Source organism: Eubalaena glacialis, chromosome 17 (assembly GCF_028564815.1).
Source record: "Eubalaena glacialis isolate mEubGla1 chromosome 17, mEubGla1.1.hap2.+ XY, whole genome shotgun sequence".
In the NCBI taxonomy this organism is placed as follows: domain Eukaryota; kingdom Metazoa; phylum Chordata; class Mammalia; order Artiodactyla; family Balaenidae; genus Eubalaena; species Eubalaena glacialis.
In genome coordinates, this window is record NC_083732.1 from 70,015,648 (window position 1) to 70,032,894 (window position 17,247).

A 17,247-nucleotide genomic window follows, 5' to 3' on the forward strand; every position below is an offset into this window, starting at 1 on the left:
TTAATTTTTCTGTGTCCACAGCCTCAAAGTCCTTATCAAGGCCCATAAGACCTTATACAATCTTCATCCCCTCCCCACCCCCTCACCCAGGTGCCCCTGCTATTCCCTAAATTTACGGGAAGCACTGCTGCCTCAGGACTCCTTTGTTTTTAAATCAACTTTATTGAGATACGATTTAAGTACAATAAATTGCATCCATTTAAATCATACAATTTAAGGATTTAACAAATTTATACACTGGTGAAACCACCACCACAATCAAAATGCAGAACATTCTCAGTACCCCCAAAAGTTTCCTTATGCCCATTGGAAAAAGGAGAAGGAATATTTATGAAATATTAACTTCTATTTACTTGGGGTTTGCTTTACTTTTCTTTTTCTAGGTTCTTATCATTGATTTTAGGCCTTTCTTTTTTTCTAATATAAACACTTAAACACGTGTTCATAAATTTTTCTCAAATCTCTGCTTTAGCTGTATCACACAAATTTTGAAAAGTTATCTTTCATTATCACACAGTTTGAAATATTTTCTAATTTTCTTTGTGATTACTTCTTTGACCCATGAATTGTTTAGGAGTAGACTGTACTTCCAGATACTTGTGATTTCCTAGATATTTATTAATTTTTAACTTAATGTCATTATGGTATGGCTTATACATGGAGAACATACTCTATATGATTTCAATTATTTTAATAATTGAAATATTTTAATTGAATATTTTATTTTATTTTATTTTATTTTTGTTTTGTGGCCTAGCACATGGTCTTTCCTAGTGAAATTGCCACTTTTTTATTTGGGTTTCTTTCCCCACCTTTTTTTTATTCTTTCCTTCCTTTTCTGCCCTCCTGTGGATTACTTGAATTTTTAAAAAAGAATGTCATTATAATTTATCAACTGATCTTTTAGCCCTTTCTCTTTGCAATTTTTTTAGTAATTATCATAGGGATTAAACTATACATCCTTGAAAAAGGAACCCTCCTACACTGTTGGTGGGAATGTAAATTGGTGCAGCCACTGTGGAAAACAATATGGAGGTTCCTTAAAAAACTGAAAATAGACTTACCATATGATCCAGCAATCCCACTCTTGGGCATATATCTGGAGAAAAACATAATTCAAAAAGATACATGCACCCCAATGTTCATAGCAGCATTATTTATAATTGCCAAGACTTGGAAGCAACCTAAGTGCCCATCAACAGATGAATGAATAAAGAAGATGTGGTGTATATATACAATGAAATATTACTCAGCAATTTAAAAAGTTTACAAATGAACTTATTTACAGAACAGAAACAGACTCATAGACATAGAAAACAGACTTATTATTACCAAAAGGGAAGTGGGGGGGGGGAGGGATAAATTAGGAGTTTGGGATTAGCAGATACAAACTACAATATATATCCAGAGAAAACTCTAATTCGAAAAGATACATGCACCCGAATGTTCATAGCAGCACTATTCACAATAGCCAAGACATGGAAGCAACCATGGATAAAGAAGACATGGTGTATATATATATATACAATGGAATACTACTCAGCCATAAGAAAGAATGAAATAATGTCATTTGCAGCAACATGGATGGACCTAGAGATTATCATCCTAAGTGAAGTAAGTCAGATAGAGAAAGACAAATATCATATGATATCACTTATATGTGGAATCTAAAAGGTGTTACAGGGAATTCCCTGGTGGTCCAGTGGTTAGGACTCTGTGCTCTCACTGCTGAGGGCCCAGGTTAGATCCCTGGTTGGGGAACTGAGATCCCACAAGCTGCACGGCATAGCCAAAAAAACAGAAGTGATACAAATGAATTTATTTACAAAACAGAAACAGATCACAGACAGAGAATAAGAATTTATGGTTACCAAAGGGGAATTGGGGGAGGGATAAATTAGGAGTTTGGGATTAGCAGACACAAACTATTGATACTATACACAAAATAGATAAACAACAAGGTCCTACTATATAGCACAGGGAACTATATTCAATATCTTGTAACAAACTATAATGGAAAAGAATAGGAAAAAGAATATACACATGTATAACTGAATCACTTTGCTGTACACCAGAAACTAACACAACATTGTAAATTAACAATACTTCGACAACAACAACAAAAAAAGAAAGAAAGAAAGAAAAAAGTGGCCAACTCACAAGGTTATTTTGAGGAATAATTGTTTAACACATGTATAACCCTTTGAGCATGGCCAGTCACAGAGAAAGAGCTCAATAAATATAACATTATTATTCCATTAAAAAATTCTCAATCCCGTCTAACTCAATGTCCCCTTTAAAAATAATAGAGAGTATGTGATGCTCACTTTATTTTCTTGTCATTAAATTCATAGAAAACATAAGCTTTCTAGGTGCATTATTTAAAGGAAAATCAATATGATGCCCTTATGCTGAAATATAGGGAAGAAAAAGAAAAGGAAAATCACATATAACAAAATAATGTGTATTTTAATATTCAAATGACTCTAGTAGAAGGCCTAGTGTGGTCATCAGATATTTATAACTAATGAATAATTTTAGAATAACAGAATTAAGACAATATTTAACTGAATATTGCCATCACTTCTTTTTTATATTTGGTATTTTACAATTTGGCTTAATATATTCCTATGCAAATACACACACAGGCATGCAATATCTAACAAATGTACTGAAAAAGGTGTGCTGTTCTCATGGTACCACACAAATGGTGGGTGAAGCAAGTTTATACAGTGATGAACCTTTTTTGGTAAAGTTCTGAACAGAACAAAGTACAAATTTTTCTTGATGTACACAATAATTGCATCCATGGACAATTCAAGATTACATTTTAAAATTTTAAAAATATCTTGTGTTTCTATGTAAAACCAAATTAGGTTAAAGCTCAGTTAACTGCAAACAGGTTTTTCATACACTTGGAAGATCCCACAGGACATAAGATATTCAGGATTTAGGACAATTCATTTCTTCTTTGTGAGGTGTTGTCTCAAGAAAATGAGAATACCTAGTATCCCTAGTCCATGCTCACTAAAAGCCAGGAACACGCCCAATAAGGAGACAAACTACACCCTCCTCCCCACCCCCATCCAAATTTCCCTGAAGCCTTCTTGAGCGTGGCCCTTTTCCTGCAGGAGACCCAGTATCATTTAATGGCATTGCAAAATAGACCACTAGGGGGCAGCATATTACCAAAGAGTAAGTATTTTTGACACCTTTACAGCGTTAAGAACTTGGGAGTGAGCAGGGCTGGGACTGGAGGACCTCAAATTTATTTGTAATGTTTTATTTCTATCACTACAAAAAGGTGACAAAAATATTGAAAATGGGTGCAAGTAATGAACACATGAATACTTAATTTTTCTCTATCTTTACATTTAATTTTTAAAGACAAGTTCCCTTCTTAAATGATCAACAGAAATATCTGGACAGGATGTTGCTAAACCATCCATCTGCTTCCATTCACAGGAAGAGAATGAAAATGGTGGCAGCTGGAGATTCCAGACTTCCATTAATGGTTAAGGATAACGTACGTCTTCGAATACTATGAGAATGTGTAGGCAAGAGCAACACACCACTTTGGGGAGTGCAAGGAGATAGCACAGAGAAGGTGGGGTTTGAGTTGTCTTTAAGATCAGGTGGGAATAATACAGGTATATACGAAGAGGCAATAACTGTAATGATAGCTAACATGTTATTAAGCTTCGTAGTTGACAGTATTCTTTCACAGGTTTTAATCAAGTTCATCTTCACACATTGCTGCTCACCCTTTTCCAGAACTATTCAAAGCGTGGTCGGTCAGCTGGTAACCATTACCTGTATTGAGAGACACTGAGACATACAGATATTGAGAGAAATCATTTATAAATGTTTATAGAAATTTGACAATTTTCTGTCTGTTGACCACAACAGTAAAAAATTGGGGCTTGTGCTTTTTATGTTTTTTTAATTTCTCTTTTACTGTATTTTACCAAAGTGTCAGTCTTCAGTGGATTGAAAACACACATATGCACATGCCTGTGTGAGCACATGTGCACACACATTTGATCCTTATCTACCAAAAGTTTGAGAAGCACTGGCTCCAGAACACCAAAACAGCCAGAAGGCATGAAGCAGGTGAGTAGGGTGAGCTGGAGGAGAAGGCTCACATTTAATTGTTTCTACCTATGACAAGTGGGCTTATTCAATTTTATTTAATCCTCTCAACAACCCAGTGGGATTGGTGGTATGATCCTGACTTTACAAAGAAGGGAAAAAATATAGAAAAGATAATGAACTTTCTCTAATGGAGCCAGGAGTCAAACCAAGATCTGCTGGAATTTTTAGCCCTTTGAAGATCTTGGATTAATTGCCATTTCAGCACCCTTCTCTCATCTAGCAATACCTATAGATCACACTTTATTCTGGGACCAGTTGCTCCAGAGCTCAGAGTCGTGGCATTTATGTTCACATGTCCTCAAGAGTCAGTTCACTAACGTTTCCCTAAGTTAGGAAAAAGGGTCTGTCTTCTAACCCAATGGAACATGGTGTGTCTCATATGTCAAAAGAAAGGTTAAAACAATAATAGCATGCCAATTCCCCATTTCCTGTTCACATCTATACACACACATACACACACACACACACACACACAAAACCTTCTCATCAAGCATGAAAAATAAATTCTGCACTATCTCTCACTGGAGTAGTGGTATCAGGTATGTTACTGACTTGATTTTTCCCCCTTATGTTAAGGTGCTTTTTTTAATAGTTTTTTTATCATAAATTTGTATGATAAAAGTTTTTGATCGTGAACTTTTTATCAGAAACTATTAAACAAGAAAGTATTTTACAAAAAAAATTTTTCATTTTTATTTTTCAGGTAAAGGAATCTGTCTGAATTCAAACCAAACATGACTAGATTTAAAGGGAGAAAAACCAGAAGACAATCATAATAGCGATACGATTTACAATATGTAGATAGAGCTTTTGGATAAAACTAAATGTTGCTTGAACAATGGATAATTAGGAATAGGTAAATTTTTTTTTTCATTTTGCACTTTCAAAAAGCTTAAAACCATTAAATCAAAGAGAGATTTAGTGGGGCTAGGTCTGCACTTCTCTTTTCTTCATTCTGAAGGCCTATTAATAATAAAAAAATTCATTAGAGATAACTTCAGGAAAAGTGTTTTGTCTAGCATTAAAAACTCATAATGGAAAGTATCTGGCAAGAATTTCTTCTTTTTTTCCTTCTTTCTCTTCTTCTTATTAAAAGCAGTAATGATATTAAAGAGAACATCTATTGAATACATAGCATGTACTTGGAAATTTTACGTAATGTTATTTCATTTAAGCCACACAACATCCCTATAAAGTAGGAATTATTCCTGTTTTATCGATAGGAAATTGAGGCCCAGAGAAGTAAAGTAACTAGCATAAGTTTGCAAAGTTGGTAAATGACAGAATCAGGATAGAAACTTCATTTTTGAGCTTGAAGTCCATGCAAACTTTTGATAGTCTATGTAATGATTACAGAATTAAAACATGAGCAACAGCCAGTTAATCTTGTTATCTCTGGGACCTCTACTTCTGTTAAAAGATTTTCCTACTTTATACAGAATGAGGCTCAAGTTACCCCATCTCTCCGGGCCTGCTTCCTGAGTAAAATGAGGACAATACTCATTTTATAATTTGTTGCAGTTAAAGAAGGTAACAACTACCTGAAGCATCTTTAATGCAGCAGATTGTCAACAGATGATAGCCACAATTATTGTTATTTTGTAAAGGAAGAAACTGGGGATTAAGCACATTTAGTTACAAAATTATAGGTGCGGAGCTGGATCCCAGGTCTGTCTGATTCCCAGGCCAGCGTTCTTTATTGACTACACCGTAAGGTAAGCTGTCTTTGGTGAGGAGGTTGCTTTAATTGCTTAAAGCCCTCCAATGACATATACAGCCTTCATTGTTCACTATTTAGCTAAATTATTATTTTCACTCTCTGGCAATTTGGGACACGGACAGTATAATAAAAATGCCTCCACACTCGTCTAGTAACCTCCCCGCCTGTCCCCAGGATCCCACAGCATGAGCTTTGTGGGTAAAGGAAGAGGTCCACAACGAACTCGACCTCAAACAGCACAATTAGCTGAGAACCGCCCCCCGCCCAGATGTTGATATTTTCCTCTCTCGGCCCCGCCCCCGACCACGCGGGGCTCCAGCCACGCCCCCAAGCTGGAGTTACTGGGCGGACTCGCCGAGCGCCTCAGCCTACCCACAAGGGATTCCCTCTCCAGCCAATCGCGTCTGAACTACGGGACGGCCCCTAACAAAGATGGAGGGGAGGGCTTCAGTGAGGGCAGGCTGATTTAATAGCCGAACCCACGGCGGACAGCGAAGACAGAGGTAGCGGCGCAGCCCCGACCATGGAGGAGGGCAACAGCGCTGGCAGCGGTGGCAGCGACAGCAGCACCAGCGGGAGTGGCGGGGCGCAGCAAAGGGAGCTGGAGCGCATGGCTGAGGTTCTGGTCACCGGAGAGCAGCTACGGTAAGATGAGGGGCAGTGCCGGGGGAGGCTAGCGGTGGCACTGCCAGCCAGTGTCCGTGGCAGTCGCGCGCGCACGCGCGCCGTGGCTCGTGGCTAGCGACTCGCGCGGGGCTCCGGGACGCCTGCGGACGCGTCGACAGTCCGCGTCGCACCCCCGCTTAGCTGCTGCAGCCCGGCGCCCTGCGGACTCTGGACTGGCGCGGGGCTCCCGAGGCGGACGCGGGCGGGCGCGCGGTGCTCGCTGCGCCCTCGCCCAGCTGCTGCAGCCCCGCGCCCCGCAGACGCGTTGCTGCCGACCGCGCGCGCCCTCTCTGCCCAGGCACCCGGGAGCTGCCAGGCCTCCCGGCTGACAGCTCGCTCCTCCTCCCCTCAGAGAGCGAGAGGGGCGGGTGAAGGGCCCCCCGCCCGCCCCAACCCCAGCCCCTTTACTCCTAGGTAAAAGGAGCCAGACCAGATCCCCTTCACTTAAGGTTTTCCTTTTGGCTTGCAAGTCTGGCTTCACTCCCCTGAGCCTCAGTATTTTCATCTGTAAAATGGGGCTGATCACGGCAACTTCCTTGAACGGTTGTGGTGGGGGTTAAACAGAACATTTCTGAAACACTGTACCTATCACTTAATTGGCACATACTCATCAGTCATTATTTGGGTCCGCAAGGGGGCGTGGAGGCACCTTGTCCCGCTGCCCTGCTGCCAGCTCCCCCAGCGCGCACATTTTGGGCAGCAGGGTCCATCGGCCCCAGGCTGCTGCAAGAATTGGGACTTGATGTGTGTCACTGCGTCCAGGACAGGCAGTTACCCCCAGATTCAGGACCCCCTCCCGCCCACTTTATCATTCCCATCCCATCCTTGTCCTTCTTGGATTCATGTTTGAGAATTCTCCTTATGGTATGACCGGTTCCGCAGCTGTCCGTCTTGTGGTCATAAATCAGTTTGCCAGGGGGAAAAACCCCTTGGCTTTACAGTGTTTGAGCCAAAACTTGCATGCCGGCCCCTGTCCCATCGGAACGGTGCGCTTGCCTCTAACTTCGAGTTGTTGGCCTGAATTTCCAGGCTCATTTTGGTTTCTAAAATGCTGTGTTTCAGGACCCGAAGGAGAGAGACTCTTGCAACGATCCCTAAAGGTTTGGTAACCACCCTGCTTGCTGCCCTTAGATTGAGAAAGTAAATATTGGAGGTCAGAATTAATTGAGTTTAACGTTACAAGAGGCAAATTGCGCATTTCTATCCCTTGCTGATTTTTTAGTGTATAGTCAGAATTAAAGGGAATAAAAGCTTCTTTTCCATCAAGAGATTTTCTAACTGAAAAAAATCAAAATAAAGCTTTTCTGATTCACCTTGAAACACTGTAATAATTTATCCGCTCCTCAGTTGGGTACGTTTCACTTCCTTTAAAATAATAAACTGCAGGGTGCCTCTGTTTGTCCAGAAAGCACTTTCTCCTTCGAGATGCTTAAATACCCCTTCCTTGGTTGGGGAGGTCCCCAGAGCACTTCCCCTCTTCCCAGGCACCCCTCTGCACGGCAGCAAGTTTGAGGGCTAGGCTTAGTGTGTTGGTAAGAAGATAGAGGGCTGTCTCGCACTCGGGTTACATAGACCTGGGTTTGAATTTCTGCTCATCCACTTTGTTGCCAAGAGTTAACATTAAGTTGTTTTGAGGAGGACTTTAAAACCAGAGTGAATCTGGGTTTGCTACTTACTAGTGTGGGACCTTGGACAAGTTACTTAACTAAGAATGATGGGTAATAATGGAGCCTACCTCTGTATTGTGATGAGGATTAATTAGATGAGTTAGTGCTTAGATCAGTGCCTGGGATATAGTATGCACCATGCCAGTCTTAGCTATTATAGTTCTGTGACTTTGGACAAGTTAATTCACTTCTCTGAGCCTCTGTTTCCTCATCTGTAGAAAGGCAATGAAGATAGCACTTCATAGGGTTGTTGTGAGAGTTTTCCCCTGGGCTTCAAGTATTGAAGAGCATTCAACAAATGGTTGTTGGAATTAATGAGTGTTATTGGTTTCTGTGTGTCACCACACATGACTTCCAGCTGAGCAAGATCTAGCAGAAAGGATTGGTTGGTGGTGGTTAAGAACACAGACTGCCTGGGTTCTTATTCTGTCTCCACCATTTATTAGTCCTGTGACTTGCGGACAATTTACTTAACTTCTCTGTGCCTCCGTTTTACTTCTCTTGCAGGAATTTTGTGAGGATTAAATGAGGAGATGCTACATGTAAAAGGCTTAGTAAATGTTAGTTACTTAATTTTACCTTGGGAAACTGTCATCATTGCTTTTTAAAAATCTCTACCATCTTTGTACTGTGCTGAGTACAGAGTACATAGTAATTACTCGAATATTTGAATAACTAGTGTATGTAATTAAATATACTATTGTAAATACAGATAATGTAATATTCAGAATTTAGGGATTTAAGTGGCCATTTATGCCACTAGCTTCTTGGTTACTGGAGGAACCTCTCATAAAGGAGTAAGGATGCAGCCCTCCTGGCTCTCACTGTCACATGTTTTCACATCCCTAACTGCTCTCTCACAAGCTGGTTGTGGGGACTTTGTGATGTCCAGGCCTCCTGCCTCTAATAGCTACGCACACACACACACTCACTCACACACTCACAGACACACAGACAATTCCTCCTCTCTGCCTTCTCTTTCCTTTCCATTGCTTTCTGGGTCAGCAAAGATGAGGTGAATGAAGGTGGTAAGGAAAGGAGACACCAGGACTGGGATTTGAAATACAAAATTTGGCTTGCAGGTCCAGCTCTGTGAATTTTATTAATTTAATATTTATTTATGGATGTGTATATGGATATTGTATATATGGATGTATGTATTTATTTTGAACTACTTTTGCTTGGGCAAGTCAGTTAGCCACTCTGGGCCTCAGCGACTGTATCTGCAGAATGGGAATAATAATATCCTCCCATGTAAGATCTGTGGTGTTGGATCAAATGGGGTATAACATGGGAAGGAACTTTGTAAAATAAATCAATAAATCAAGAGTAGTTGTTGCTATGATTATTATAAGCTCCAGATGTGAAATTGGGGGTTGGCTCCGTAATCCTGACACTTTGGTAAGGGCAGCTGGTTGCATAAGGATATGAAATTGAGTAACATTTAAAAACATCTCCTGCTTTCTTTTCCAGCCTGACTGCAGGATCCTTTTCCTAATCTCTTTGTGCTTTCCCTTGTCATAAAAGATTTTACTTCCTTGCTCAATGTATTTGAGTGTTTTTGTATCTTAAAAATGCATTTGGATACCACTTCACATCCCCAGGATGGCTATAATCAAAAAGACAGATAATGAGAACTGTTGGCAAGGATGCGGGGAAATTGGAACCCTTATACACTGCTGATGGAAAGGTAAAATGATGCAGCCACTTTGGAAATCATTCTGGCATTTCCTCAGAGACTAAACATAGAATTACCATGTGACCCAGCAATTTTACTCCTAGGTATGTATTCAAGAGAAACAAAAACATATGTCTACATAAAAATTTGTACACAAATTTTCACAGCAGCGTTTTATATAATAGCCAAAACCAGAAACGACTCAAATGCCCACCAACTGATGAATGGGTAAATCATGTGTGGTCTATCCATACAAGGGAGTATTATTCAGCAATAAAAAGGAATAAAGTACTGATACATGCTACAACATGGATGCACCTTGAAAACATGATACTAAGTGAAGGAAGGCAGACACAAAAAGACACATAATAGGAGGTTGGCCAAAAAGTTCGTTCGGGGTTTCCATAGACTGTTACGGATAAACCCGAACAACTTTTTGGCCAACCCAACATGACTCCATTTATATGAAATGTCCAGAATAGGCAAATCTGTGGAGACAGAAAGTGGTTGCCAGTGGCAGTGGGGAGGGGGAATGGAGGGTGATTGCTGATGGGTGTAGAGTTTCTTTTGGGGATGATGAAAATGTTCTAAACTTGATTGTGGTGATATCATAACTCTGTGGATATGCTTAAAAACCATTGAATTATATACATTAAATGGGTGAATTATGTGGTGTGTGAATTATATCTCAATAAAACTATTACAAAAATGCATTTGGATGACACATTAGAGTGATGAAAGACAAAATATTAAAACTTTTAAAATAAACTTTATGCTTTCTTTTTGGATTGGCCAAAGAATGTGATGATGTTTATCATTAACTTGATAACACATTACTACCACACCAGATGGGACTGATATTTTACATATATCTTTTTATAGTATTATTCTTGATACAGCACAGAGAAAATATACCATAAATAGTCCAGAAAATTGTCTCAGAACATTCCTGATTTGAAGATGATTAACCATATAAAAATCATTCATATTAGTGAGGTTTCATACGATGACTTTTTAAATCATTATTTTTGTTTTATATATAAATCTTTTATCTTGAAATTTGTCATGCAGTCATAACTGGCATTCTAATTACAGCATCCAAAATCCACCTTACGTTTCTTCTATAGATTAATCCCAGAGATACTTAGCAAGAAAGTGGCTTGTAATAGAGCATTTAAATAAAGAAGGCCAATGAATATCACTCTTCTCTCTGTGGTAATGGTAGGCATTATAATAATAACAATAATACTTATATGGCATATATTACCTGCCAAAGACTCTTCCAAGTGCTTATATATATTATTAAAATATATATATATTAATATATATTATCAAAAGCATATATATGCCTTTAAGCTTTATAAGCTACTCTGTGTAGAAGATATACTTGTTATCCTCATTTTACAGATGGGAAAACTGAGGAACGAAGCATGTAAGCTAACTGGCCATAGATTTTTCAGCCAGAAAGTGCTAGAGCTGAGAGTTCTTGCTCTTAAGCAAAATGCTAGATTACAATTTAGAGGGTTAAGAAGTGTCAGGGTAAGACCAATGTAAAACAGAATCATATATATAAGACTATGATATTCTGGTATGAGAACTTTTGCAAACAAGCAAGTAGACAAATGATTTTTCCCTTCGGTCGGGAAAAAGCTAATTAATTTCTAGAAGTGTTTATGTTTTGACAAGATAGAATGGTCAGTTTCTCCGTTAACTTTTCAAGTGGGTCTCCCTTGCCATATGGTTTTGAAAACTTAATTTGAACTCCACTCATTCTGAATTTGTAATCATTTTAATGGGAAGATAAATTACAGTTCACTGTTTTGCCAGCTGTGAGGAGGGGAGTGGGGTAGGGAGGAGAATTAAGAATGTAATGAGGAATGCTTAATTAAGAGAGAAAACGCCTCAAGCTTTTCAGTTACGTTCATCTACCTAGACTAAATATGCTAATTACAACAGTCTTATCCAGTCATTAAACCTGGGTCCCTGAAAGCAATTTATGAGGCAGTGAGTTTTAGGAAGTTGTAGGAAATTGCAGTTCTCTCAAATTGTTTGATGTATTGCCTTTTTGCTACACCAGACTGCCTTTCCGGACTCTTACAACCTTGCTATTGCCTTTTTCATAAAAACATGTTAAATCAATATTGAGTTGCTTTTCTGAATTTGCTTTGCCAGTGTTAATGCAGTATGCTGATAGAAGGTAAAAATCAGCTTCTGGAACCAAAGGCCAATCTACAATAAAGTAAATATGAGATATGGAATTTAGAGATACAGAATAGGACAAGGAGAAATACAGCTGACCCCTGAACAATGCGCGGGTTATGGCACCCACCCTCTGCACAGTTGAAGATCCGAGTATGACTTTATAGTCAGACTTTCTCTGTATCCCTGGTTCCCCATCCACAGATTCAACCAATCATGAAATATGTAGTACTGTAGTATTTATATTGAAAAAATCCAAGTATAAGTGGACCTGAGCAGTTCAAATCCCAGTTGTTCAAGGGTCAACTGTAGTTTGTTTTATTGCACTTTGAACTTAAGGAACTTCGAGATTGGCTTAGAGAATGTCTTAGGGGGTAGCCCCTACTGGCGTCCGTTAATATGGAAGCCTAGCTCTACTAGACATTGTAACCAAAGGGAATAGAGGGAAAGCTACTGCCCAGATGCTACTACTGAAATGTAGGGATCCAAGCAGGAGGAATATGCTTTTATTCTTCTAATAAGCAGAGAGGATATCCTGGCCTTGGGAAATTACCGCCTGTTCAGATGAAAAAGGGAGAACTTTAGGAAATGGCAAATGACTGTATTTGGAGTCAGTGCAGACAAGCCTCGTGTAGAGTGTTGAACTGCCTTTACACCAGAGGCTTTTCTCATATACAGACCCTGTTGCTATGAACATCTTTTCTGCTTCACACACTGGATGTGGGTACAGCAGGCACAGTCCTGGCACATAGCAAGCTCAGTAAAGACTCCTTTCTCCCCTGGAGAGAGAGCCTGGGAAGGTACTTTGTCACTTGCCAAAACCCTCATGCAAATGGAAGACACTTAGTAAGTGCTCAATACATGATTGTGGAATTATTTTACACCTTCATGCACTTATTCTTACGTAAACCTGTTTTTGAAATGTGTGCAGTGTTAATTGTTTCTGAGTAATATGTTTGTGATGACTTTTCTAAAAGGCCGATGCTGATATTTAGGTTCTGGCTTCTGTCGACTTTGGAATCAATAAACCTGAAAATAAGTTATTAAATAAACACACCTCAAAAGAAGAGAATGAGAGGTGATGGATGATTGTTCTCCTCTCCTATAATTTCTAGTATTTATTTGGATCAGGAACTCACGTCCCTTTATTAGGTGGCGGCTCTTAAATGGTTGGTGTTTATGAGCTTAGTGATTAGGAAAAGACAAAGGAAACAATCATCAACCCTCTTTCTGCCTAGTAAGTCATCACACTTTTCTCTCTTCCTCATTATCTACCAAGGATAGATGGGTCCCAGATCTGGGATCCTTGTCCCCGTATTATCAGCTTTAACCAAACTTGGAAGCTTATGTCAGTGACTGTTTTTGTTGATTATTAGATGCTGGGGGAACACCAGTGGAGACGGAGTGCGGGGAGAGAGCTTAGCGGATCAGACAGCCTGCTTGTAAACAGCTGTTCCCGTGGCAGTGCCAGCAGGGGCAACAGGAGCTATTTTCATCAGGGCTGGGATGGCTCCATACTGGAAGAGTTCAGAGAGAGCAGGAATTTACTCTCGTCTGCACAAAGAGTCACTTTTCTGTAGCTTTTCAAATATTTTTAAGGTTGAATAGGAGAGGCGAGATGGAGAAAGAAAACACACCTGGGAGTGGGGGACAAGATATCCTTTTGTCTGTGCAGTTTTCTGATAACAGCTGTTGCTAGGGTGTGGCAAGAGGGGACAAATGCCAGGGCCTCCAGCTGGGGGAAGCCCATGGCAGCTGCAGAGGAGGTGGTTAGCAGCTAGTGTCATCAGAGAAAGGCTCAAATCTTTCCACTTGGAACCTTTAACTGCTTCTGGTGATTTTGTTATTGTTGGTGGTGTGTGTTTGTTATTTGTTTTAATCCTGATGGCACTGTCTCCCTGCAACACTTGTACCTACAGATTTCTGATTCTGATGTTTACCCAGAGGTTCCTTTCATTGAAGTAAACTGTGGCCCAGCATCCACTTAGGTCTTGGCCTTATTTTGATCATCCAGCTCTGTGAGGCTCTCCTTTGGGTGGTGAAACTGTTACAGCCCCAGAGAACCGAACCTTGTGCTTTGTGGCAGATCAGGTAGGCTTCAGAAGGACCACTCCTAGTACAGAATGCTCAGTAGCTTCTCTGATCATGACTTAAAGTGTGAGAAACAAATGAAGCTCAGAATGAACATTCTCTCGTTAAGAGAGAAAGCCTCATTTCTTGCTATCCTATTTTCATTACAATTAGGTTAGTCCCTGTGCTTTTATTATGTGTGAAGTTGGCCATTTTCTAACAAGTTGTAAAATTCTGGAGGAATACACTATGAGTGGTGTGTCCACAAAACAAACAAAAAAAACAAGGGAGATTGGGAGGGGGTTAGTGTAGAGATATATAACGAGGTACTGGTTTAAGAACAACCAGTGTGTAAATGTGCAAATTTACAAAAAGGATATGTTAAGAAAGGATTGTTTTTTTCCATCTTAAAAAAGGATTTAGCACATTTTCTGTTGAGGATCCTGGGTTCGTTTTCTATTTAAAATGCAATTCTTTTTATACGGTTTGCACACTATTTTCAGGCACATATACTGAGTCCAGTAAAGCGTGAACTTTTGGATTGTAGAAGTACTGTTTTGCTTCCCGATTCCTTTCCTCTTCCCCAGGAGGAAAGGAGAATGGGGTAAACTTGGACCCTATTTTCATTGAATATTTTTATAAAAGTTCTACTTACCTTTGCTCGTTAACATTTCCATAAATGATAGTGACTTTCACAGAATGTATTCACTGCAAAAAGCAGTGGTGCTCTATGACTGTATTTTACATCTAGATGCCAAGTGCCTCTTATATCATCTTTAGTTAAGCTATAAGACGGTTGATAAAGTAAGACTTTACCAAAGCTCCTACTTGTACTATTTTCTTCTTAAAAACAGACAACAAAAATCAGTTTAGAGGTGAGGTTTTAAGGCAGTTATCTGATGCATAACCATGATTCATTTTTCTTCACATTTGTTAAAATTTACTTTCTAAGAAAACCATAATTCAGAAGGACACATGTACCCCAATGTTCATTGCAGCACTATTTACGATAGCCAGGACATGGAAACAACCTAAATGTCCAATGACAGATGAATGGATAAAGAAGATGTGGTACATATATACAGTGGAATATTACTCAGCCATAAAAAGGAATGAAATTGGGTCATTTGTAGAAATGTGGATGGACCTGCAGTCTGTCATACAGAGTGAAGTAAGCCAGAAAGAGAAAAACAGATATCGTATATTAACGCATATATGTGGAATCTAGAAAAATGGTACAGATGAACCTATTAGCAAGGCAGGAATAGAGACGTAGATGTAGAGAATGGACATGTGGACACGGTGGTGGGGGGGAAGAGGAGGGTGGGACAAATTGGGAGATTAGGATTAACATATATACATTACCATGCGTAAGATAGATAGCTAGTGGGAACATGCTATAACGCACAGGAAGCTCAGCTCGGTGCTCTGTGACCACCTAGATGGGTGGGATGGCAGTGGGGGGCTGAGAGGGAGGTCCAAGAGGGAGGGGATATAGGTATACATATAGCTGATTCACTTCATTGTACAGCAGAAACTAACACAACATTGTAAAGCAATTATACTCCAATAAAAAAAGTAAAATGACATTTTAAAAACAAAAAAAAAGAAAACTAAGGAAATGTGACTAAAGTATGAACTTTAGTTAATAATAATGTATCAGTATTAACCAGTTGTATCAAATTTGCCATATTAGTGGTGTGTGGTATACCTTTACGACTTTTCTCTAAATCTGAAGCTGTTCTAAAATAAGTTTATTAAAGAGTGAAACAATAAATGAAGCACACACATACACAACACTGATACAACAAATGAAGTGATAAAAAGATAACTATTAATACATTTTTAAAAATTTGCTCATTACTGGTCTGTACCAAATAGCATGACTCATTTGTGGTCTCTAAGGTTTTCTTGAAATAACCAGAGATCACAGATGAAGTTGCTGAAAAGGATCACATGTTGATTATGTTGGATTGAAAGTACAGTGCTGAAGAGTGTATAGACTGGAATCAGAATGCCTCGGCTTAAACCCTGATTTTGTTACTTACCAGCTGGATGACCTTGGGTTAGTTATTTCATGAATCTATGTCTTAGTTTCTTAGTCTGTAAACTGGTGATGAAAATAGACTTCAGTAAGTTGGTCTTAGAGTGATACGTTGATATTTGTATAGCACTTAGAACTATGCCAGGCAATTAGTGTTATAAATGTTTATTAATAAATAAATATTGGGGGAAAAAAGAATTTACTTTATTAATGACTGTTTTGTAGACTCTGATAGTCAAACCTAACAGTGGGTATAACCTGTCTTCATGAGAGAGGATGAATAGACCTTAGTTGCCATGATAAAGTACAGTTATCCTGCTACCATACTTACAAGAGCCAAAAGTTATCACAGAGTATTTAAGGACATTCAAATACAAGGAACAAGAGTGAACTAGAGCTTTTTCCTCCAACATTTTATTATGAAAAATTTCAAACATACAGAAAAGTGTAAAGAATTCTACAGTGAACATCCTTTTCTCCACCACTTGGATTCCACAATTAACATTCCACCGTGCTTGCTTTAGCACGTGATACAAGATACTGATTATAGTTCCCTGTGCTATACAGTAGGTCCTTAATTATCTATTTTATATATAGTAGTGTGTATCTGTTAATTCCAAATTCCTAATTTATCGCTCTTCCCCACCCTCCCCTTTGGTAACCATAAGTTTTTTTCTATGTCTGAGTCTGTTTCTGTTTTGTAAATAAGTTTGTTTGTATCATTTTTTTAGATTCCATGTATAAGTGATATCATATGTTATTTGTCTTTCTCTGTCTGACTGACTTCACTTACTATGATATTCTCTAGGACCATTCATGTTGCTACAAGGTTCTTTTTTTTTTTTTAAGAGATAAAACTTATGTATAATGAAATGCACCATTTGATGAGTATTGACTAAGACATACATCTGTGAAACCCAAACCCCTATCTGGATATCTTTGAATGCTTTTGGCTGCAAGAAACAGAAAATCGACTCAAACAATGTATTCACCCCCGTAACTGGAAATCCAGGAGATGTGAATAACCAACTGATACCATGTGCATACA

General features: G+C 39.1%; 1 protein-coding gene across 3 annotated transcripts in view; it reads left to right on the forward strand.

The window, feature by feature from the left end:
- The first annotated feature begins 6,261 nt into the window (after nucleotides 1-6,261).
- DEPTOR (DEP domain containing MTOR interacting protein) overlaps nucleotides 6,262-17,247 on the forward strand; it is a 174,106-nt gene continuing 163,120 nt past the window's right edge. For 2 of the 3 annotated variants that reach the window (XM_061171370.1, XM_061171369.1), the window contains exon 1: nucleotides 6,262-6,520. In XM_061171370.1, the coding sequence (XP_061027353.1) occupies nucleotides 6,399-6,520 (122 nt within the window). In that variant the 5' untranslated portion in view covers nucleotides 6,262-6,398. The remainder of the gene's footprint in view (nucleotides 6,521-17,247) is intronic. The other variant, XM_061171368.1, reaches the window with a different exon arrangement.